General features: G+C 45.3%; 1 protein-coding gene across 7 annotated transcripts in view; it reads right to left on the bottom strand.

Moving 5' to 3' along the window:
• The window catches only part of LOC118230421 (kinesin-like protein KIF26A), a 49,377-nt gene that overhangs the window by 5,090 nt on the left and 21,210 nt on the right, over nt 1-23,077 (bottom strand). For 5 of the 7 annotated variants that reach the window (XM_035423426.1, XM_035423427.1, XM_035423425.1 and 2 more), the window contains 9 exons: nt 16,634-16,796; nt 12,497-12,691; nt 10,535-10,628; nt 9,633-9,895; nt 8,758-8,935; nt 6,017-6,176; nt 5,575-5,737; nt 2,090-5,012; nt 94-287 (listed from right to left, as the gene is read on the bottom strand). In XM_035423426.1, the coding sequence (XP_035279317.1) occupies nt 94-287; nt 2,090-5,012; nt 5,575-5,737; nt 6,017-6,176; nt 8,758-8,935; nt 9,633-9,895; nt 10,535-10,628; nt 12,497-12,691; nt 16,634-16,796 (4,333 nt within the window). Of the gene's footprint in view, nt 1-93; nt 288-2,089; nt 5,013-5,574; nt 5,738-6,016; nt 6,177-8,757; nt 8,936-9,632; nt 9,896-10,534; nt 10,629-12,496; nt 12,692-16,633; nt 16,797-20,691; nt 21,665-23,077 lie in introns of those variants that run through there. The other 2 variants (XM_035423431.1, XM_035423429.1) reach the window with 2 other exon arrangements.

Raw genomic sequence — 23,077 nt, 5'->3', positions numbered from 1 at the left:
TGCTGATGATGAAACGACACCATCAAACCAATGGGACGAACACGGGCGCCATTATCATGCGGGATGAAATGGACGACAAAACCGCGTGCTCGCCTCCGCCGCGCCGCCCGGGCACTGCCGCTGCAGGTGGGCCGCGCCATCGATCTCGTACACCTTGATCTCGAAGGGCTCCTTCAGCGGGCCGGGCAGGGGCAGCAGGTCCACCCGCTGGCCCGCGGCGCCGGCCTTCCTCCCCGAGGGCGGGGCGTCCGGCAGGGGGGCCGGGATCAGGCGTCTCCGCTGGTAGCCTGGGGGAGGCGGTCATAGCACAAGAAGAAAAACGCAACGACAAAAAAAGACAACAACCCCCCCCGTATAAACAAAAAAACTACAAAAACAAAGCAAAACCATCGACAGACCCTTATCAACAGCACAAGTAGTATACTATAGACACTTTACAGAATTAATGTGAGTTTCACGAGTATTTCAGAATTCTGAGAGTAATTCAGAGTAATTTCTAATTCTTAAAAATCTTGTCAATGAATTTTTTGAATGTTCTTACAGAATAATCCTTGATCTTCAATGCCCCAATGCCCTTGTTACTATATAATTGAAGGCTAGGTCTCTTGGTAATGCGTAGGCTACAGGTTCTCAGTCCTGTTCTGTGTTTAAGGTTGACGTCTGTTTTTCATCAAATGCAAATTGCAATTAATAGTATCTGGTTTTTCTGAGGTGAATTTTCTGAAAAAGGATTGAGTCATTTCAGAGATCACTGCCCACTTGAGCATACTGTGCATGTTTTATAAATACAGCAACTTCAGACTTTCAGAGCAATCGCTGTCAGTTTCATTGATGCAAGGTATGAAGACATTAAAATTTTTACCATGTAAAGGATTGATATAGTCAGGCTGGCAACTGGGAGGGAGGTATAAAAAGGGGCGTTATAAAAAGAATTGAATTCACAAAAGAAATAAGTAATGATAACAGTAGGGAATCCGTCTGCTCTTGAGTCAACCTGCCATGTTCCCCCTACTCTTCTCTCTCTCTCACTCTCTCTCTCTCTCTCTCTCCATCTATTATGAACTGTGATCCACTCAGACAGACTCCTCAAGGATGTGGATGTGCTGTAATTCCTTTTACAGAGAGAGGGATACAATTTTTTTAGAGCAATCATCATTGATTTGCACACTCACATTTCAGACTCAAATCAGATTCAGCCTGTGCTAAGAAAACCATAGAAGAAATTGAGACAGAGGCAAAGCCACAACCCAGCGAGCTGTTAGAATGCAAACCAGCTAGACAAAGAAAGAAGGACCAGTCAGAGCTAATTTCCCTTGCAGGCACTCCCATAAACCGCTGATTGACCTTTGTGCTCTCAGATGGTCTCAGAGCTGCTCCTCAATCCGGGAGTATTTACAGAATTCGCTCAATGGCTTAAATGAAAGCATTTTATAGACAGGTACTAAAGCTGCTTAGAGAAACCACCTCCATTACCTACGCCATTTCATTTGAGTCTTGATAAGAGTGATGTTCAGGATTAACTCCAGATTATTAGCCCTTTAAAAATAGTGCTTATGTTGTAAATAGAAAGACTTCCCTCTTGGAGCACAGCAAATCATTTTAAGGACTGTGTCAGTTTAACTTTGGGGAAAATCATTGGGGAATACAGAATAATCTGCTTCGTAAAACCCATGTAATTTTAAATGTTCGTAAATTTGGTTGCACCTTAGGAAAGAGAATACAGAATTGAAGGTTTATTCTAATAGACAAATGTGATGAGTGAGGTTATGAGCTAATGGTGAGAATGCATCCTATGATTTGTCAGCTCCATACCCATTTTGATCTTCATTATTTTTGTAGCTGTAGTTAAAAAATAAAATAAAATATAAATATATATGTGTGTGTGTGTGTGTGTTTGTGTGTGTGTCTATTTGCTTTGATAGCAATGATTTTTAATTCTTTCTCTCTCATTTACCCTGTTAAAATAGTGTCAGGCTTGTGAACATGCAAGACATGACTGTTAAAGAACAAAGAATGCCGAACTTCATCTTTGTCAGAGCTGTTTTCATGCTGTGGAGTCCCAGAATTCCCTGCAAACAGCAGCACTCACCATTTGAGCGCTTCTTGGGGGACCTGGGCGTTCGGATTCGGCCCAAGGAGGAGGCGCCGCTCTCGCTCAGGGAATCATGGGCGGACGAGGTGCTGCCCGTGGCCTCGCTGTCGCGGATCATGCTCTCGTAGCCGCTGCTGCCCCCGCTGTGGTAGAAGATGGCGGTGCGGCCCATGGCCGGGGGCAGCTCCCCGCTCAGCACGCTGCTGTTGTCGCTGCAGTGCCCGCTGCTGTAGCGCGACGGCATTCTCGGGGCCGTCATCTTGCTGTAAGGCGACGGCGGCACTGTGGTGAGGTGGTCACTGTCGCCGAGGTTTCTTCCTCTCTCCGTGTCCCCGGAGCCCCCGAGGTGCCTGACAGAGCTCCCGGACGCCAGCTCGCTGACCCTGCTGTTGGCGGCACGGATGACTTGCTTAGTACTCATGGCGGCGTCTCTCCCCAATTTGCCATTGCCCTCTGGTGCAGAAAAAGGTGTGCTCTTGCCATTCGGAGGTAGGTTTACATTCCAAGTGAATGGAGCGACACTGCATATGCTAGTGGAACACTGTGGCTGAGAGTTCCCGGAAAACATGCTGTGGGCCTGGTTTCCATTCATAGCCACAGCTGCGGTGACTGTGCTTCCTTGCATGTGCTCTAGCTTGCCAGAGGTTCTGGGTGGGGCAGAAGGAGGTGGGGAAGTAGAAGCAGAGCCTGGAGATCCCTGCTGAGCCCCCGACCTGCCAGACCTGCCCCTGCTACCCAAGCTGGCATCACTGTTCTCTCTGGAAAGCCCCAGTTTGGAGCCCATCGATGTCAGGCTGTCACACCTTTCCAAGGACGTAAGACTTCCATGACTATGTCCAGTACTGCCTTTCTGCTTTCGGGCCTTCTGACTCGATTTTGGTTTGGCTGAGGTGTAGTCAGCCTTAAGGCTAGAAGTTTTGTGGCCACTTGAGTAACCTTTGAATCGCATGTCAAACTCCACTTCCAATACGGATAACTTGGATTCAGTAGACCTTGAGGACAAATTGTTCCTGGACTTCGGATCTAGGTTGTATCTTTGGACAGGTTGGATGGGAGGTGAGCTGCACTGAGGCTTGGAAGATGCGCCATTTAGTCCACTGGTCTTTTTTCTTAAGGACAAAAACTTCAGGCTGCCAGTTGCCAATATACTGTCTTCATTTGGTTTAATGAATGAGGAACTGTGAATAACAGGCATTATGCCAAGTGTGGTCGCCTCTCGTCTGAGCATTGGAACCCTGTGGGAAGCCTCACCTTTGCTGTTGTTGGACCTCTCGCATCCGTCCACTACCCTTTTGGGTGAACAATGTCCCTGTTGCTTTGGTGGTCGGGGTACACTGTTGCTATTTCCAACAGGCCTTTTGGTGCTGTTTCTTGAATGCCTGCTGGGGGAATCCATCTCAGCAGCTCTAGGATCGAAGTGTCTGTCAAAGTGCAACCAAGGGTCATCCAGCTTTCCCTTCAGCTTCTGCTGTTCATAGTTGATGTTACTTTGTGCTATAGGCGAGGTAGGTTTGATATTCCTTGGAAGAGTCGAGTAAACATGTGGGTGTGGAAAGGTACCGACAGCATTGACTCTTGTTTTATAATCCCTGGAAGGTGTTTTTGTGGACTCAAGGGTAGGCAAGTACTTGCTAGGGAGAAATTTGCTGGAGGCAGCAGTGGTGCCATCAGTTGTCAAAGTTCTGGTATCCTTTTTGAAGGAAGATTCCTCACGGGGCATTCCAGGGAAATCTGCACAGAGGGTGCTCTCTGGACCAATACCCTTTGTGTGTACCTTCCCCTTTCTCAGTCCTGACACGTCCACCTGAGATGTGTAGGCATCAAACTCGTCGTTGATGCTGCTGACAATGGCAACCCGGTGGAACCCAGCAGGCAGAGTCTGAGAAGAGCGGTGGTCACCATGGAAGCGAGTCATGCCTGATGGCATGGAGTTCTCCACAAGCCCTCCAATAGACAGCTCCTCCACCCGGGTGAACACCAACTCGTCCTCCCCGTTTAGCTCCACAGGCCGCCGCAGGGTGACGGTGGTCATCAGGGCATCCCGGTCGAAGGACCTGCCTCTTGGGGTTGAGCGCAAGGGTCTCATCTCCGAGGGGGCCTCGCTGGGGCTACGGGTTCCTGGGATAGGGGACCTCCTGGGCTCTGCTTTCTGGCTCATTCCCACTGGAGGTGCCCTGCAGGTCGAGATGTCCTCTGTCAACAGCGGGAGCCTCTGTGACATAACCTGCTCTGTAATGGGATGTGCAGGTTTTGATTGATGTCTTCTGTTCAGAGACGCACTCTTATTAAATGCACCAGAGTAAAAGGCCTTCTGCCGGTCCACACCCATCCCACCAAAACTATCTGGGGTTTGTTCTGGCCACTTATAATGGCCCTTCTCAGACTCTGAGGAGGCGCTGCTGGCCAAGTGGGAGGGTGACATGCAGCTGGAAAGGCATTCGTGAGAATTACTAAGCTTGTAAGAGAGCGTGGGATTTCTGGAGGGAAACTGGGACCGCTCCGTTAGTTTGGCCACCCCACGTCCTGTCCCAGGAGCCAATGGACACCCCCTGCCTCCTTCGTTATCCCCCACACAATCCAGCCACTCCTGTAGCTCTGCAAAGGTGTTGCACTTTATGTGATCCCCATCTCCAGGGTGGCCCTCTTGCACTCGCTTCCTGTTCAGTGAGGGGATGATGGGCACAGAGGTAGGCGGGGCCTCAGTGACACACAACTCACGCTCACAGACAGCTGTTCCTCCCAGTCCCACATAGACAACTGTATCTCTAGGCTGCACTCTGCTGGAAGAGCAGCCTCTGTCACCATAGCGCAAGCTGGGCAGTGATAGGCTAAGAGCTTGAGGATGGGAAAACTTCAGGTCTGATAGCCCTTGACTTTGACTTTCCCAAAGAGTGTCCCCACCAGAGGAGCTTGATGAACACTGTGGACAGAACACATACACACACACATATGAACATATAAATACATACACACACATAAGCACACATTTGTACACACACGCACATGTGTAAGAATATACAAAAATGAACACACATGCACACTCTCCCTTTTAATTCTCTCAACACAAATTATTGCTTCAATTATAGCCAGCACATTAAAGGAACAGAGATAAGAGTGCAATTAGTAAAAATTCAGTCCCTTTGAACCTATAGGTCAATGTGTTTACAGTTTAAAATTGAACAGGAAAAAGGTTCAAATTTCATGCTACTTATAGCAAGACATTCTATTCAAAGCAGAACAGTTAATGATAGGGCCAGATTTCTGCACAATGGTCATTTTTTATACACCCTAGTTTAAAAGAACTATTAAAAACAACTACTAATTTATAAAGGTTTAATTGAGCAATCCCATGACTAGCAGCAGAGCGTATTACAAGAAAGAAATTACAAACATTTAAGGTCTGACTACCTGCACAGAATATCATTCGTGGCTGTTCTTATGGACACACCCTCCCTTACACACACACATACACACACACTGACCTTAGATTTCTTCTTCCTCGTACGGTGAATGTGGGAGGCCAGCTGGATGGTGTTTAGCGTCTCAGCATAATTGGTTGCAGAGTCGGAGACATGAGCGATCATGGTGGTTCTGCAGTTGATGTTCCCCAGGGACTCCCTCAGCAGCATCGTAAGCTTGCTGTCCCTGCATCAGCATTACCATATGTAAAAACAGCCCTTGATGTTGATGTGCAAAAGGACAAGATGGTGCACAGCCTTCACAGTGTAATCCTTCATACTCTATACCTGTGTTTAAGAGAGTTTTGTTTGTGCCTGTTTAGAAAAATGACCTAGCCTGGTTCACTTGCAATAAAATGGAACATTCTTAAATGGGGGTTTCTGTATTTGTTTTAAGCCATTTTTTTGGCAGGAAGTTGACTGAAAAGCTAGAGAGACCTTTTTTCTTTCCCTATACAAGACTCACCTGTACGGTACATGCTTGGCGCCACTGGTCAGGGCTAGGATGACATTTCCCAGGATGGGCAGAGTCAGGCAGTGGCCGCCACCCCTGTTGTGGCCCTCACTTGTGATTGGGTCACAGCTCCCCAGGTCAATGAAGTGCAGGCGGCACCTCCCCCCAGACACTGTGGGAGGGGCGGGGAGGACATGTGAATCACATTTTAGCATTAAGTGGTACAGTGCACACAGTGCACACATTAACACTAATTGTCAACATTTAGCATACATGGATACTTTTGCTTACTGTGAAATGTCTTGTTGAGGCAATTGCATGTTGATAGATTGCAGATATGTAATTTGATACTGAATAAAATGATTTGCACATGCTCAGATGGAGGTTAGCTGAGCTAAAACATATTAGCATGAATCTCATTGATGAGTATCCTGTTTACAAACAATGGACAGTGCATCAATTACAATTTTGACTATGGATGCAGCTAAGTGGAATTTTTTAAGATCAAAATAGCTAGCTTAAATAGCCCAAAAAAAGATGTCTCTGCACAATCAAAGGAAAAAGCTACTTGTGAGGAAAGAATTGGATGTTCAAGAGTCCAGTAGTTGTCACATTTTTTTTCGTGATTTACAAGGCAATCATTTTCGCAAAACACATTTTTACCAGATGTTGCGATCTGTCAGTGAAAATTGTCAAGTGAAAAATCACTTTTGTGAAACAAGCCTCTGGTTTATAAATATTTTTGATGGCAAAAATATCAAACAAGGGTTTTGTCCATCCAAACCACCATCTTTGAGTGTTGCCTCTTCCCCATTTCTTTTACTTGCATGAGGTGGAGAAAATCAGAAAGACCGGGAGAGAAGAGTAAATTCCACGAGAGAAGCGCATTAATGCAACTCACTGATAGGAGTGCAGACTTTAAAGCAACAATATTCGGGAATTGGCCACAGAATCTGAAACATTCCCGGCATACAGATGCAAGCAAAGCCTTCAACAGCACTCTCGATATAGTGATGCAGACTAGCCTTCAAACTAGCCTTCATCAGCATTCCACTGAAGATGAGTTCAGCCTGATTACGTATTCAGATTTATTCAAATATCACCCGACATCCCCCACCATTCTGGCACTGGGACTGCAGGGCTAATGACAAAGCTAATGTAAAGGTACTTCAGTGACACATACTGTAGCAGGATGTCATGTTAAATCTGCTAGTGTTGAAAGAAAGAAAAAACTACCCTTGTAAATTCTTGTGAAGGTGTTATTTAATTGGTTTTTAATGAACAGCTATAATCCATTTCAAATTGGACTGAGGTCCGCTGAGACTGAAATGTGAAGACCTGTCAAAGTACAAACTACACTGTGTTGATGCCCTTTAATTCAGTATTTTATGAATCATACCATTTTTTAAAACATTTTTATTAACATTTCACAGCTGCACATTGTATTGCAAAGGGAAAAAAAGGATCTATCTATAGTTGTGCTGTGACTACAGTGGATCCACATTAGTCTTCCCAACTGATATTGAGAACATGACCTGTATGATATTATGACATCTAACCCTAAAGGCATAGACGTTCACATTTAAACTTGATACATTTAATTTGGAAGAAAATTCATAAAATTACAAAAGAGAAAATGTAATTCTCCTGGGATGCCAATGGGGAAACCCATTTATAAAGATTGGTAAAAGCTCAATCAAATGGCATTAGTGGCAGAAATGTGCGATTGTAACCACATTTCCAGATTTACGATGCAAATGGATTTCTCTTATTTGCCTCAATTACCAATATTATGTCTCCACAAGTCACACAGTGGTGGAGATATTTACAATTTACAATTAAGGAGCTGCATTGTAATACATAAATTCCCACTGAGCAAAGGATCCCCCACTCCACAATCAATTAAGACCTTATGGGAGACAGACACAGGCACAATGACTGTACCATATCTAAAGACGTATCCCTTAAAAGTATCCCAATTTTAAACCCTACACCGCTTCCACTGGACCCCCAGCAAAATGCACAGGTTTGGACTCCTGGAATCAGTTCTATGCTGGACATGTAAGACTGTAGAGGGGACCTGTTATCTCATGATCTGAGAATGCCAAGTACATCAAACATTTTTGGCAGAGGTACTCAAAAATATAAGAATATTTTTTGTAGTCATTGCAGTTGCAGACCCATTAATTCCAAGGTTTTTTTTTTTTTTTTTAATTAAATTTGTAGGAACTAAAAACATATCAATATGAGACGGAAAAGCCAATATAGGTTTATCACTGGTTAAATCTACTACTAAAAACTGCTTAATATGGGAAGGTGATTTATACAAATATACAGGATGAAAAAACTGGGGGCTCTTTTTAAACTGGATGTCCATGTATTAAATGTTTACTCGGTCATATCCATGTATGTATGTAGTTGGAGGTATCTGACGTATTTAAAAATCGAAATATTTCCACTTCTTTTTTTTCTTGTTATGTGGAAGGGAGGGTAAATGCACGTATATGTGTTAAATAAAAATGTAAAAATATAAAATATTCATACTAAGCTATGCACAAACACACACTGCCCCTTGCATGCTCTGTAGTGGTGCTGGTAGACATACACATACACACACGCACACACACACACACACACACACATATATACATGCACACACACACACACGCACACAAGCACACACACACCTACACACACACACACACACACACACACACATATATATGCACACACACACACACGCTGGCACTTACGTGTTGCCTGGCTGTGGTCCAGGTGCTGCTGGTACAGATGCAGGGTGAAGAGCATGTGTGAGTGACGCCGCTCCTCCTCCTCACTGTCCCTGCTGGAGCTCCGCGCGGCCAGGGCCTCATCCAGGAGAGAGGCAGCGTGCTCAGGGGAGGGGGCCCCCAGCTCACTCTGGTTACGCAGCTGGGGGAGGAGCGGAGGGAGGGAGAGAGAGACACAGAGAGAGAGAGAGAGAGAGAGAGAGAGGGGGGAGAGGGAGAGAGAGAGAGGGGGGGGGGAGAGACCAAACAGGTGGAGTCAGGGACACAAAAAAAGGGAAAGGGAGAGTGTGGGGATATAGGGGGAGAGAAAGAGAAAGTAAGTAAGAGAGTTGCAAGGAGAGAGACAATCAGAACTAGAGAGAGAGGGGGTTATTGAGGCAAGAGAGAATAGGAGATGCAGGTAGAGAAGGAGAATGAGGGAGAGAGACAGATGAAAACAAAGGGAAATAAGAGAGATGAGAGTGTCAGCGGTGAGGATGATGGGAGTGAGGGATAGAGGAGAAGGTCCATTTCTTTTCCATTAGCCCAAGTCTCCTGGGCTAGCAGAGAAAGAGATACGCACAGAGGGATAGGAATTATGAGCCCGGTGTCACACACACACAGAGGCAGGAAGATCGAGGTTGAAGCTCTGATAGAGAGAAAAGGGCCAGGGGTGGCGGTGTAGAGGGACAGTTCACTTTCAGAGAGGGACAGGTCGAGACACCCCATTCATTAAATCCCATTCCACACCGACTCCCCTGGAGAGAGAGACACTGAGATGGAGACGCACTGACCGCATGCAGCACTGACCCAATCGCAGGCGGGCAGGCAGGCACCTACACCCCGTCCCCTCAGCCTACCTGAGAGCCGCAAATCGGGTCCTCGTGCAGGTAGAGGGCGGGGGTCCGGCCGTCCCGCGGACCGTCCCCGCTGACCCCTCCCAGCAGGTCCCGGAGCGTCTCGTCCCTGCCGCTGATCTCCACGGCCGACACGCCGAGCGAAAAGCGAGCGCCCGTCCGCTCCTGACGCTCCTCCACCAGCCGGTAGAGCCAGGAGATGGCGCAGGGCACCACGCCCAAGCTTTGGGTGGAGCCGTCGCTGCCCATCATGGTGTAGGTCTTACCTGCAGGGGGTCAGAGAAGGGAATGCAGGTAGATGGTTTAGCGGTGTCCAATGCTATCCATGATTTCCCAACACTGGGTGCAGATATAACACCTGATTGAAGATCATGATTAGATGATTCACTGAATCAGATGTTTTAGTACTGGGATAAATCAAAAACTGACACCCACACTGGTCCTTCTTGGATATTACTGGATACTACTGGTTTAGGGTGAGGCTGGCATTATGCATGTTAAGATAAAAACAAAATGTCAAAGAAGGTGAAGACACTACCTAAAGAAAACATTCTGTTGAAATAGGGTGCATGGTCCAGGTATCAGCAGGTGTTTAATTTCTCTGCAGGGTTTGGAGGAATTCCACTTCAGTTCAGTTCATGAAATTAGTTAAAATTCAACGAATTAATTAAAAATGCTTTGATGCTCTATGAGGAGTTTTCAGTTCCTGAATTTAATTTCCTAAATTACTTGAACTGAAATGACTCCAACTCTGCTGAGGAAACACATCCTGATACTTCAGCAGACACAGAAGCCTACAGGATGTGTTCCTTTATGCTCTGCCATGTTTACTGAGTGTTTTTGGGCTCTCATGTGCTCAGTGACTTTTTTCCTTACTCAGTAAATGTTTGGTACAGGGTGCTTACCTAGACCAACATGGCCGAAGCAGAAGACGCAGCCGTCTGCACCGTTCACCACCGATTGGAGGACCTCCGCCACTGTCCCGGCGCAAACTTCAGCCTGCAGACACAAAGCACGTGGCACATCAGGCCTGTCCCAGCATGCATTGCAACGGCATGGTTATGTGTGGCAGAGGAGAGGGAGAATATATCACTTAATCTATAATTTATTATTTAATATATAAATTAATTTAGCAGATGAAATTAAAATGCATTTTACATGGTAAGCATACACTACTAGAGCTACAGATAGACAAAGTTACAATAAAATAAGTGAGCCATCATGGCTGAAGACCCAAAAGTTGGGTTTTCAGGAATTTGCAGAAAACAGCCACTGAATCTGCCTTCCTGAAAGATCGGGGAAGGTCGTTCCACCACCGGAGGACAAGAGCAGAGAAGAACTGTGACTGCAAGAGGAGGCTGCCAGGTGCTTTAAGCGATGGGATAGCAACTGTAACTGCCAAAATGATGCTGAATGGAGAGGTCGGGTTTGAGAGTTTGGTGTAAGTACCATTCACAGTTTGATATGCTAGTGATTTGAACTGAAGGCAGAAGACAGAGAGTGATGTTCTATGGGTCTGAGGCATTTGTGAATTTACGCAGGTGGAAGAGAAGGCGGAAAACAGCATACTGTACAAGTTACAGTTGCCTAATGGCACATACTGGAAAGCAGGCTAGCAAGGCATTGCAGTTGTTCAAGACAAGAGATTACAAAGACTTGCACAAGTAACTATGCAGCCTCTTAAGCAAGGAAGGGGCAGAGTCCAGTGTCATCATTATAGCAATTATATGACATGTCATGAGCAAACTGGACCAAGTGATTTTGTGTAGGACCAAGTACCGAACCCAGTGGGACACCAGTCAAGATGAGGTGGGGGGCGACAGATGCCCTCAAAGCCAAGTGGCAGGATTACTCAGCAAGATGAGGCAAGCCATGTAAAGGCAGAGCCTGAGATGCCCATCTCCAAACACCGATGGTTTGAGAGACTGTCAGATTAGTCCTACACCTGAGGGGAAGTAGCCAGAACTTGGACATGGCACCTTGAGCGGGAACTGTGAACTCCAAAGCAAGCTTCAGCAGACATGTTATGCGCACCTTCTTTCATAATCATAATTCTTACTCTCAGGGACTGGCACTCTCTTATCTGGTGTGATGTAGCAGGCGAAGAACCCCCACTACCAGGTAAACAAGCACAGGCTTTAGTATGAAACAGAACAATGTCAATGAAAATCCAGAGGCTTCAAAGGGACTCACCTCTCACCTACCCTGCCTGCCTTCTCTCCCTCCCATAATTTTGATAACAATCTGCTCTCCTCCACTGATATCTCTGACACGCTCATCTCTCTTCCTTTGTTTTCATCTGTCTCTCCCTCATTCTCCTTCTCTTCCTGCATTTTGCCTCACTACCACTCTCTGTTTCATTCTGATTGTCTCTCTCCCTCTCTTATTTTATTTCCTCCACATATCCCCACACTCTTCCCTCTCCCTTTCCCTCTCTCTCTCTCTCTCTCTCACACACACACACACACACACACACACACACTCTTACACACACACACAAAGAGTTTGCACAATGGTGGACGGGCAAGCCAATGCAGCTCCTATTTTCCACTTTCTGTCTGCTTTTTTAAAGCTATTTTACACGATTAGAAAACTTTCCCACTTCAACATTTTAAGCACTATGCATACACTTACACATGATTATGCTTATCTTCTCTCATGTTCCCCATTTTACAGTTTGATGCTGTCACTGATGAATTACTTGATATTCTGCACCCATTCCCAAGCAGCTCTTAAGGTGTGCATTATATGCTCTGCATTTATTGCAACGATGGACTGAAATTGCAGTGATGATGCTTTTAAAAATAACAGTAATTCCAATAGCAAGTCAGTCTTCTATTAATGCCTTTCTTGCTCCGCTACCCTACCTGTGAGGCATCCTGGGTAAAGACAGTATCGAAGGTGAAGGTTTTAGGGGCGCTGGACCGGGCGTGGTCAGGACCCAGGCGAAACGGATCGGACAGGGTCAGCTGCTTTTTTCGGGGGTCCGCCTTCAGGAAGGAAGCGGATTTGGGGCCGTCGTGGGACACGTGGGAGGGACACACCCGCACCATCACCTTCACCTGCAGGAGGGATGAAAGAGAGCACGTGGGAAAATGACCTTATGCGTGTCAGACATGGCAACGTGCCTCAAATCCTGCTTTTTCTATAGATGCTAGACAGTTGGCTGGCTAGCTAATTTTTAAAAGCCTAATGTTGAATATCAAAGGATTCAGTGCTAAAATTAAAAGGGGAAAATTGTAGAATACTACGAGATAATTGACTAATTTGATGAATTTGGACATTTTTACTCCAAAACACATTTAACAAGTGATTTAACAAGAACATTTATGCCAAGAATGCACTTGTTAAATCACTTGCAGAGTACAGTAGAAAACACAACTTTAAAGCACCTCCACAGACAAATGCACAATAAAATCAGCTAATGAAGTCCCCACGCCCCGTAAGTGTTGGTAAACAGGCACAGGAACTCCTATCAGTAAAAGCATAATTGAATTGAATTAACATTTTACTCAATACAAACCAAGAGATCTCTATTGATACAGCATGGGTAAAATCGGCCAGCTGGAGTCCTTTAGCCACAGTGCTAGATATAAGCCTCCTGGTTGTTGGGCCCAGTGAAATTTGGCAGTGCCCCCTCACTCCCCAGCAGAGCAATATCCAGCTGGTGGCACAATCCGAACTGTCTGGGATTTTCCCGACATGATCTGACAATGCGTAGTGACAGCCTGAGAAAACAGCCAAGACTTCCCGCCAAAGAGAAAGATTGTGCATGGCATTTTGGATGCAACAAAGCTGCCATGCCCTCTGCTTGTACTTGACACTGGTGTGTGCTGCCTCGTATTGTGTATCAATTAATTAAAAAATAAATGTGCCCTCCAAAACTTCAGTTTTAATTAGTTCAGAGTTACATGCCCTGTGGAATTCACTTCAGGTCTTTGAAGCTGAAAATACAACTTACTCCCTGGATTTAAAGACCAAGGCCTACATTCGTACAGTGCCTCAGAGTAGGAGTACTGGGCCTCTTTTCAAAAAAGCGATTTGCGAGGATTTTCACTTGCAGATGACAATATCTCGCAAAAACGTCTTTCACAAAAATGCATTGCTTGTAAATCGCATATAAAAGAGCAACGACTACAGGCCATTTGTACATGCAAATATTTCCTTGCAAATGCAGTGTTTGTGTTGATTGTGAAGAGACAGAGGCACACTCCAAAAAAATCTTCTGTGATCACACCCATCCTTTAGCTAACTAAGAAGATTTTCTTGAAAGATATAAAACACTTTAAAGTGTTCTGTTGCAAAATGTAGTACATAGACATTTTTTAACATTATTAGCTACATTAAGTTTATTTTAAGTATATTTCAAGTATATTCTTAATATGTACTTATATTACATATTAAGACATTAATGAATATTTGTCATAAAATGCCCTGCGAGCACACACAACTACAACGCTACATTTGGAGCAACTCTGATTTGTGTCACTGCTTTGTCACAGGAGGCATTACTGACAGATGGCTTCTAGATGACAGTTGGAAGGTTTAATTTGAATATTACAAATAGCAAAAGGCCTAATGTTACTATAAAGTATAGGCTATATTAGGCCTACTGAGGAGACGTAATAGTACATAAATAAAATAAATAGTTAAAATGATAGTACAATTTGTGATTCTAGTAATTCTAGTTCAGAATGGAGCTAAACAGCTATATTATTTGCATTTTTGAGTCATTTTTGGAATGCCTTTATTGTGAAATTAGAATTTTGTTGCTCATCAGTAAAGCCAGCAACGCTTCCCATTCTACTTTACCTTCACTCACATGGTCACCCTGAACACACTGAAAACTTAACACGCCAGAAAATGGGTGCACATCCTGCAGAACACACCAGTGACTGAATGTGCCAAACCCTGAACGTGGGAGACACGTGTGCTCCCTAAATTCCGTCAGGAGTGTTACACCCCAAGATGACCTGCGGTCCCTGTTTCTGAAGGGACACTGGGATCTTACATTGTATTGATTTGATTTGCTTGGCTGATGCCTTTTTTTCCATGGTAACATACACTACAATATTTATCTTAAGTATCTCATTCAGCAGGAAAACATCAGAGATTCGCATAGGAACTAGCAAGCTCATTGATTTAACTGCCATAATCTACTGCTGCCCTCCACTTCACCTTTTGAACCAAATACACGGTTCTGTTTCTCAGAAGCCAGAAGGCAGACGCATAAACTCACAAACTCAGAAAGAACCAGAGCGGTAGCTTATAATCAACCAGGGTTTCCCTCAAAGCCTTCCAGCAGACTCTGCACTGCTAATGAGCCTGTTCCCCTTAGCATGTGTGTGTGAGAATGCGCGTGAATTATGTCAATGTGAGAGACAGCGTGCATGTTTCTGCATGTGTGTTCCTTCATACTGCCTGTTGTGTGTGTCTGTGTCTGTAAGTGTCCACGTTTGTGTGTGTGTGTTTGAGATCCCATGCAATGCATGGGAAAGGTAGTGCATTTGACATATGACTTGTCTTTTGTTTTGCTTTAATTGGCTTCCCGACCTGGGTTTACCTTCCCACTGCTGTGATTGACGCAAAAGCGCGATGTGACGCAGGCATTGGCCCGCTTCATTGGGGTCATCCGGGGAAAGAAAGAAAGAAAGATCCGCTCACTTTAATTGGTTGAGAAGACTGACCTTTGCTTTCCGGCCCTCCCTCATCACGCATGCCAAGATCACAGTGTGCCTTCAACACTACAGCCAAAAATGAACCAGGAGAGAGGCCAACAGAGCCTCTCTTATTAAAGAGACTCAGCTTCAGTGTTGACTCTACTGAAGCTGATCAGCTCCAACCACAGCACTACTGAGTGGTACCAGTGGGGGGGGGGGGGGGTTGGGTTGGGGGTTAGTGGCCCCCCAAATAGGTACTTGAGCTCCCACAAATTACATAAAGTTACATTACCATACCCAGGAACAAAGAAATAACAATTTAACAAGAATTTGTAAAAACATCATACATTAGCAGGGAATTCTGCGATTGCAAAGCCCATCTTCTTGGCACTACATCCTAAGGATCCTGGGGTGTATTTGCACACTTTGTTAAAGGGAGCATATTTAACAGGAATCTCTTGTGACAGAGTAGATGGATGTCAGGCTAGACAGATGCCAGGATTCCATGGAGCAGACAGACTGCACGATGGGAAAATGTTCAAAGATGAGAAAAGCAAATAAAAGCAAAGAAATATGATGTTAATCCAATGCTTCTTGGAAGTATATACATTGACATAATTCATATGAATAAGAAAGTACACCCTCTTTCAATTCTACAGTATCAACAGTAGGCTATACATGAATCTGACCATATGTGACTCAACATACACTTTGTTATTTATTCAAGCAAAAATAAACTATAATAGCTAATAACTTAAAGTATTCTATATCCCATGAGGGCTCCTTCCCTCTTTAACCTTATACTTGCGGTCAATTTCCATTGCTTTCTTTTCAGATTTATAGAGGGCTATTTAAATACCTCAGAATTCTCTTCACAGTAATCTCTACATAGGGCCTAATCTCTTCGGATCACAAGCTCTGATCACTGGCTCTGTAATTGGCATGGGAAACTGACACACACAGGCATGTGTACGCTCACACACATCCACACAAACACTAATGACATGCTGATCACATCATGTGACCAGTGAGCCGTTGCTAATTCATGCCATGTCTCATTTCATTATGTTCATTCACAGCCTGGCGTGTAGGGTAATTGGCTTATTACACCAGAAAGAAGGCTGCTAGCTAGTTCCCAGCATAGCATGCATGCGTGTGTGTGTGTTTGTGTGATCAGTAAATCAATAAGTCATCAATAGCAGGTGGTAGCTCCATCCATTTTGAAGTACCATCCCCCTCACATAGTGACATCAGCACATTTTATCCGCTGAAGGGGTCCACAGAACGGCTGTTTTGGAATCCCTGTGCATGTGCTGTTGGGCTGGTGAGATGCCCTGCCCTTACCTTTCCCATTCCAGGATTGTCCTTGACCTTTGACCTGGCCCGCAGGAGGCATGGCGGCATGGGGGGCGGAGCTCGCCGCAGGGTGGTGCTAAAATTGGTTGGTGGAGCTGAGCGGGAGTGGGACTTCTTCCGCTTGGAGGACAGGCTCAGTTTCTGGGCTGCCCTGAGGGTGAAATGACACAAAATTATACACACATATATAATTTATTTATGGTATATATAAACAACCCCGTATATGTAAACAAAGCAGCCATGCAATCAATTTACTGATACTTTCATCTAATTTATGGAGTGCTGTGCTAGTTAACTAGCTTGCCAGCTATCTAGGTTATCAATAAAAGTCAGAGAAAAGTTTTTTAGAACAATGATACATTCCATCATATTGAATTTTTAGTATAACCAGTGTTTATTATTATCAGCTCATCTCATGCTTAGTGGCTGAGGGTTCCTCGTCCCTCAACAAGGTGGGGGGTAAGCTACAAGGTCCTGTTATGGGGAGGGTGTCAGTGGGTGGAGCAGCTGAAAGGAGTGACAGGGAATGCTCCTTGCAGATCGGAGAGCACAGATGATCAATACTTTTTTTTGCTGAGATAGTTTGACATTCCTGTGACTGAGACACTCCAAAGGTCATGCTTGGAAATGAGGCCAGAAAAAGGTCAGAACAAAGAAGATCCCTTTCCTCTGCTGTCATGTACTCTTCAAGATCCCCTGCTCCTTTCACTACCCCCCCTTCATCACCTTGCTGTCCAGCAAAAGAGTTCAATGAAAACAGTGAAATCACACACATGCAGACACACGCACGCACATGCACACACACACATACAAACACTTACAAACACAGGCACATACAGACACATACACATGCACATGCATATGCACACACACACACACGCACACACACAAATACACACACACACACACACACACACACACACACACATACAGATTAGCACAAAGAAACACCAAGCCCTGGCCATATATGAACTGCTGTGAGACTCTTCCCCTGTGCTTATTGTCTGTTTCCTTTTTCCCTTAAAGGGCACCCAGATGTCTGCCTCTATAGTTGACCTTTCACTGATCACTTTACAGATATATAGGCCTACATCTAACGGGAGCACAAAATCAAATATAAAGCAGAGCATATGAGGCGCTTGCAGTGATATGATTCATATTTCAGCTTTGAGTAATGGATGCCAGCAACGTGTGAGCATTGCAGCAGCTCAATATCAATCGCATTACAATTTTCAGTCATGGTTAAGGCCGAATCACTACTCCTGTTACCAGAAACTCACAAGAAATCCTGGCAAGAAAATGGCAACACAACCAAAATAAGCCACTTTTTATACATTTTATAAGCCTGAGAGACATTATTGAAGACAGGCATGTTCATTCAACATAAGACCATAAGACATACTGGCTTTTTGACACTTTAGAGAATAACTCATTTATGTGGATCACCCATTAAGCAATAGTGCCACTTCAAATGAGAAAATATGAATAAAAAATGAACCAATGAACCACAGTGCACAGATTCCAAGATGTCACATGGAAATGGCCCTTATGAGACTTAGAATCACTTTGTTTATTCAACCAAACGTGTTCTAGGGGCTTCATTTTCAACTGTCATTTAGGTGAGATTTACACTTCAGGGCCAGAGGGTTTGAGTGATGGACATAAAATAAATAAACAAATAAATAAATAAATAAATAAATAAATCATTCCTCATTGTCACCACAGCAGATAGACAGACAGTGAGTTCATGAAATGTGACGCAGCAAAATTCTAGCAGTACGACAGAAGCTTCCAGATTCTCTTCCTACTTATTATTGGACTCACACCTTCCTTAATGTTGTCAATACGGAGCTTTCAAGCTCCAATCGATGTGTTTGGTAACAGCGTGTGGATTCAATGAAACTGGATGCCTTTCCTTTAATTATTTGCTTTGATTTTATCACAGGTAGACATACTATAAAATTACTCTGACTGTCCCAGGGGTGGGGGTGGAAGAAAAAGTGTTCTGTAATTATTTTGGAGAGAATAATTCATTGCAACCTTAAGACTTAAATTAGGTGACAGCTTAGCACTCGCACCCACAATGAGGTTGTGTCAGTGAACATTTATGCCATGTGCACTGAACAAAGAAGATTAAAGGCACAATAAACTGACTCAGCTTCTCAAAAGCGAAATGGTCAAATTAATGGACGGAGCAAAAACATCCCCACAGTCAAAATATCCTCATTACCGGGTTGGCCAGACATCGCTTTTATCGCCAGTTGGTCTCCATAATTGCTATCCAATTTGGAGGTGTGAAAAAAGTCCTTGTGGGTCTCATGTGGCTCTAACTGACCTCCAACACACATTTACAAGAAAAAAAAAAAACTGGATAAATTTCATCTGCATAATCTAGCACTTCTAAAATATCGTAAAGGTACTCAGTTCTCTCCATTCATCAGTAGGGGCAGTATATAGATCATCGGGAGATGAGACAAATACCGGTGTCAGACAAGAAGGTGCTTATAATTTGTTTCAGATCAGTCTCTGAACACATATGCTACCTAATAACATGTACTTTTTCATTCAAGAGGAAAAGGGGGTTCAATGTCACTGCCAATGTCGGGATATGACTATCCCAAGAAATATACTGCTGGAACTAGTGTGTGCATGTGTGTGTGTGTGTGTGTGTGCGTGCGTGTGTGTGCATGCCTCTGTGTGTGTGTGTGTGTGTGTGTGTATGCATGTGTGTGTATGCCTGTGTGTGTGAGTGTGTGTCTATGTGTGTGTGTGTGTGTGTGCGTGTGTGTGTGTATGTGTGTGTGTGTGTGCGTGCGTTTGTGTGTGCATGGCTCTGTGTGTGTGTGTGTGTGTATGCATGTGTGTGTCTATGTGTGTGTGTGTCCGCCTTTGTGTGTGTGTCTGCCCCTGCATGTGATGAGTGAGTCAGAGAGGAAGAGGGAGAGAAACAGAACTATAGAGAGAGAGTATGAAAGTGAATAAATGAATGTCTAAGGAAGGTCCTATCATAAGCGTAAGTCTGCCGTGTTTATTCAAACCTGCTCAGTGCTCTTCAGACACTGGGGCATCTGCCAGGACCCCCTTCCCCTACAGATAAAGAGCACAATATCACACAATAATTACTGTTTCAATAAAGGCTCCAGATGGATGCTCGCAAGGGAACTGTGAGTGTGTGTGTGTGTGTGTGTGTGTGTGTGTGAGTGAGTGCGTGTATGTGTGTGTGTGTGTGTGTGTGTGTGTGTGTGTGTGTGTGCGTGTGTGTGTATGTGTGGGTGTGTGTGTGTGTGCATGCATCTGTCTGTATGTCTGTAACACGTGATAAAGCCCTCCCTTATTTCACCAGGTGTGACCAAATCGCCAAGGCACTGAGACAGCACCACGCCCTCCCTACACGCACTCGCACTCTCTCTCTCTCTCTCTCTCTCTCTCTCTCTCTCCTGAGCTCACAGCATTGCAGCACTGAAGGTGAGCCTGTCAGATTTTAGATAAGTGCCTAAACAACGTGAGGATCAGCACAATGACACTGCATCTTCAGAGACACTCAGTATAAAAATAGTACATAAGCGAATCAAAAGCACCAGCCTCCTCCTGTTACACACATAGAGATTCCACACAGAGATACAAATTCTCTTAGTTACCCATGCTATCATGGGACTAAAATGCCATAACTATAACTTAAATTTCACATATTATTCGGCAACATAACTGTATTTTTGCTTAAATACTGCATGAACCAATTTAAAGGAAACAGTGCCCCACCCAGGATTTTGAACAGAATTTTCCAAGTAAAATTCTGCCAATACCACACTGCTGCCCAAAACACACGGTAGCCTACCGGAAAGCCTTGTGTCAAGACACACCTATTGGACAGACCGCCAGATCATGTCAGATGGAGGCGAACAGGAAAGCTGCTCGCTCTGAGGGGAGCGAGCTACGCCGGAGAGCAGGGTGCGAGAGATGCACTGAGCTCACAGCGCGGGCGAAGTTTCACAGAGAGGGAAGCACACAGAGAGCGAAGCACTTTAAAACATTTAATGTCTACTCACAGTTCCTTCCAGTCCATCATCTTTAAGCCGAGCTCACGGCCAGACCGCAAACAGCAACCGGTTCTCGATCACGTCTTGTATCCAGGGTGCTCCATAGCTCCCGCGTGATGGAGTTTTTCGGAGATGACCAGCGAAAAATTTCAAGGTAGTCGCCGACAGGGTCTGGGAGGGGGTTCGCTTTACCCCACCTGCTTTCATTGAGGGCTTCCCCGGTTTCCACGGCGACTTCCACCGCACGGCGCAGTCCGGCAGAAACAGGCGGGGTGAAACATTTCCGCCCGTCCGTCAGTCCCCGCAGGTGGACGGGGGGGTGGGGTGGAGGGTAGCGGCGCGGGGGGGCGAGCGCTCGCAGGAAAAGTTGTTGGAGGAGTTCGGCGGCCAGGCGGTGAGGCGGCGGCACATCTGGCACATGCTCAGCGCCCCCTCCCCCTTCACCTCGTAGCTCCAGGCCGTTCTGTCTGAGCTCCGTCCAGCGCCGTCATATGACAGGTGGCTGCGACCCTCGGCAGCTCCTCTTTCGCTAGTTATCCGAGTCCTTCCACTGGGCTCTTCAATGCAAAGATGCAAAATTTCTGTTCGGCTCTGTCTCCCTCTCTGTCTCTCTCTTCCTCTCTCTCTCTCTCTCTCACTCCCTCTCTCTCTCCCTCTCTCTCTCTCATTCCCTCTCTCTCTCTCTTTCTCTCTCACTCCCTCTCTCTCTCTCTCTCTCTCTCTCTCTCTCTCCCCCTTTCTTAACCCTTCCCTCTGCACCTCTGCTGTGACGCTGCAGCTCTGAGGTCTACGTGCCTCCCCTGTGAGAAGCACTTGCTCCTCTCTCCCGTTGCACACGCACACACACACACACATACACGCACACAGGGGCGAGTCCTGGGGGGCGAACAAAAACAGAGGAGCGCAAGGGGAATAGCCAAGTCCTGATCCCACTGTTGCTGAGAAACACTGGCAGCCGTCCAGCTGTCCCCATTTCCCTCTTCTATGTCTCTCTCACTCTCTCTCTCTCTCTCTCTCTCTCTCCCTCATTCTCTCTCTCTTTCTCCCCACTTCTGATTGTCAGTTGAGGTATCAATGCACTGCCGTGTGAACTGCCAACCTGCATAATCGCATTTCACACACACACACACACACTGAACTCACACACTACACATTCTACACACACTACACCTACTCCATATAATCAAACACCATAGACTCACATTCTACACACACTCTACGGATAAACACAAACTCTCTCACACACACACACACGCACACACACGCACACACACACATGCAATCTCATGAAATGTTCATGAGCCAAGAAAAACCCCCCACTTCTTATTCAGTCTCGGACTTCAAAGAGATTTGGTTAGTGCGTCTGCATGCGTGAACGACCATATGCGAACCACTTCTCACTTCTGAACCCCGGCTGCAATGTAATTACACAAATTTAACATACGAAACTATAAAGGGGCTGATGAATATGGAGAGGTAATACACAGAACGGATGCTCAGAGTAAGATGTATGACATAAAGAAAGAGAATGGAGAGAGATGTCGAATAAATTAATGATTGACAACTGGAAAGACCAAATGTAGAAGACAAAGAGGGCTGGAGGGAAGTGTGCCAGAACAGCCCTGCTCTGACCTCCTCGACTGTCTGGGTGCTGACTCCGCTCTCCCTTCTCCCTGTGCTAGCAGGGTAGCCCCCTGACAGCTCGAAATTTGCTCCTGCACCATGCAAGACAGGAGACGGGAGACAGGGTGCAGGTGAAAGTGAAACTAATTAGCATATGTAAATTAGCATCTGTTTCCTCCAGGCCTCTTGCAGCTCTTCTCCGGGCTGCTGGAATAGGTCGCCTCCAGAGGCCAGCTAGCAGTGTGTGAAAGGGTATCACATGACTTCTGTCACTCATAGAGGAGTATGTACTGTAGGATACTCTCACCACCAGTTACATGCTATACTTCCTTATCTCAGTGTATCGACGCAGATATTCTACAGAACTCTGTGATAAGTGCCCATCAGAAATGAGTGTATGAATCATGATGACAGAATGGTTTCAGTCTCTGTTGTACAAAAGGCACTGCGCCAGAGAGAGATGCAAGTGACCTCACCTAGAATGATGCATATTTTTCCCGGTCATTTCCAAGTTGGAACAAATGACAAACTGGCTATATTGGGCTTGTTTGACAGGATTGACGCCAAGCAGATGCACCGATCTTTACAAAATATAGATTATACGTGGGTTTTAATGTAATACGGAGATTAAGGTAAGTGAATTTCCAATCTGGGTAGCGTTGACTAAAAAGGCCGGCCATTCCTGCATCTGACAAGATGCACAAATGGGGCCACGGGGTGCCCAATGCAACAAAAAATGCAATTATTTTGCCAAGAGAGCTGTTCACTGGAA

The sequence above is a fragment of the Anguilla anguilla genome, chromosome 6 (genome assembly GCF_013347855.1).
Source record: "Anguilla anguilla isolate fAngAng1 chromosome 6, fAngAng1.pri, whole genome shotgun sequence".
In the NCBI taxonomy this organism is placed as follows: domain Eukaryota; kingdom Metazoa; phylum Chordata; class Actinopteri; order Anguilliformes; family Anguillidae; genus Anguilla; species Anguilla anguilla.
Note: the sequence above shows the minus strand (reverse complement) of the source record. Positions and strands in the feature narration are given on the sequence as shown.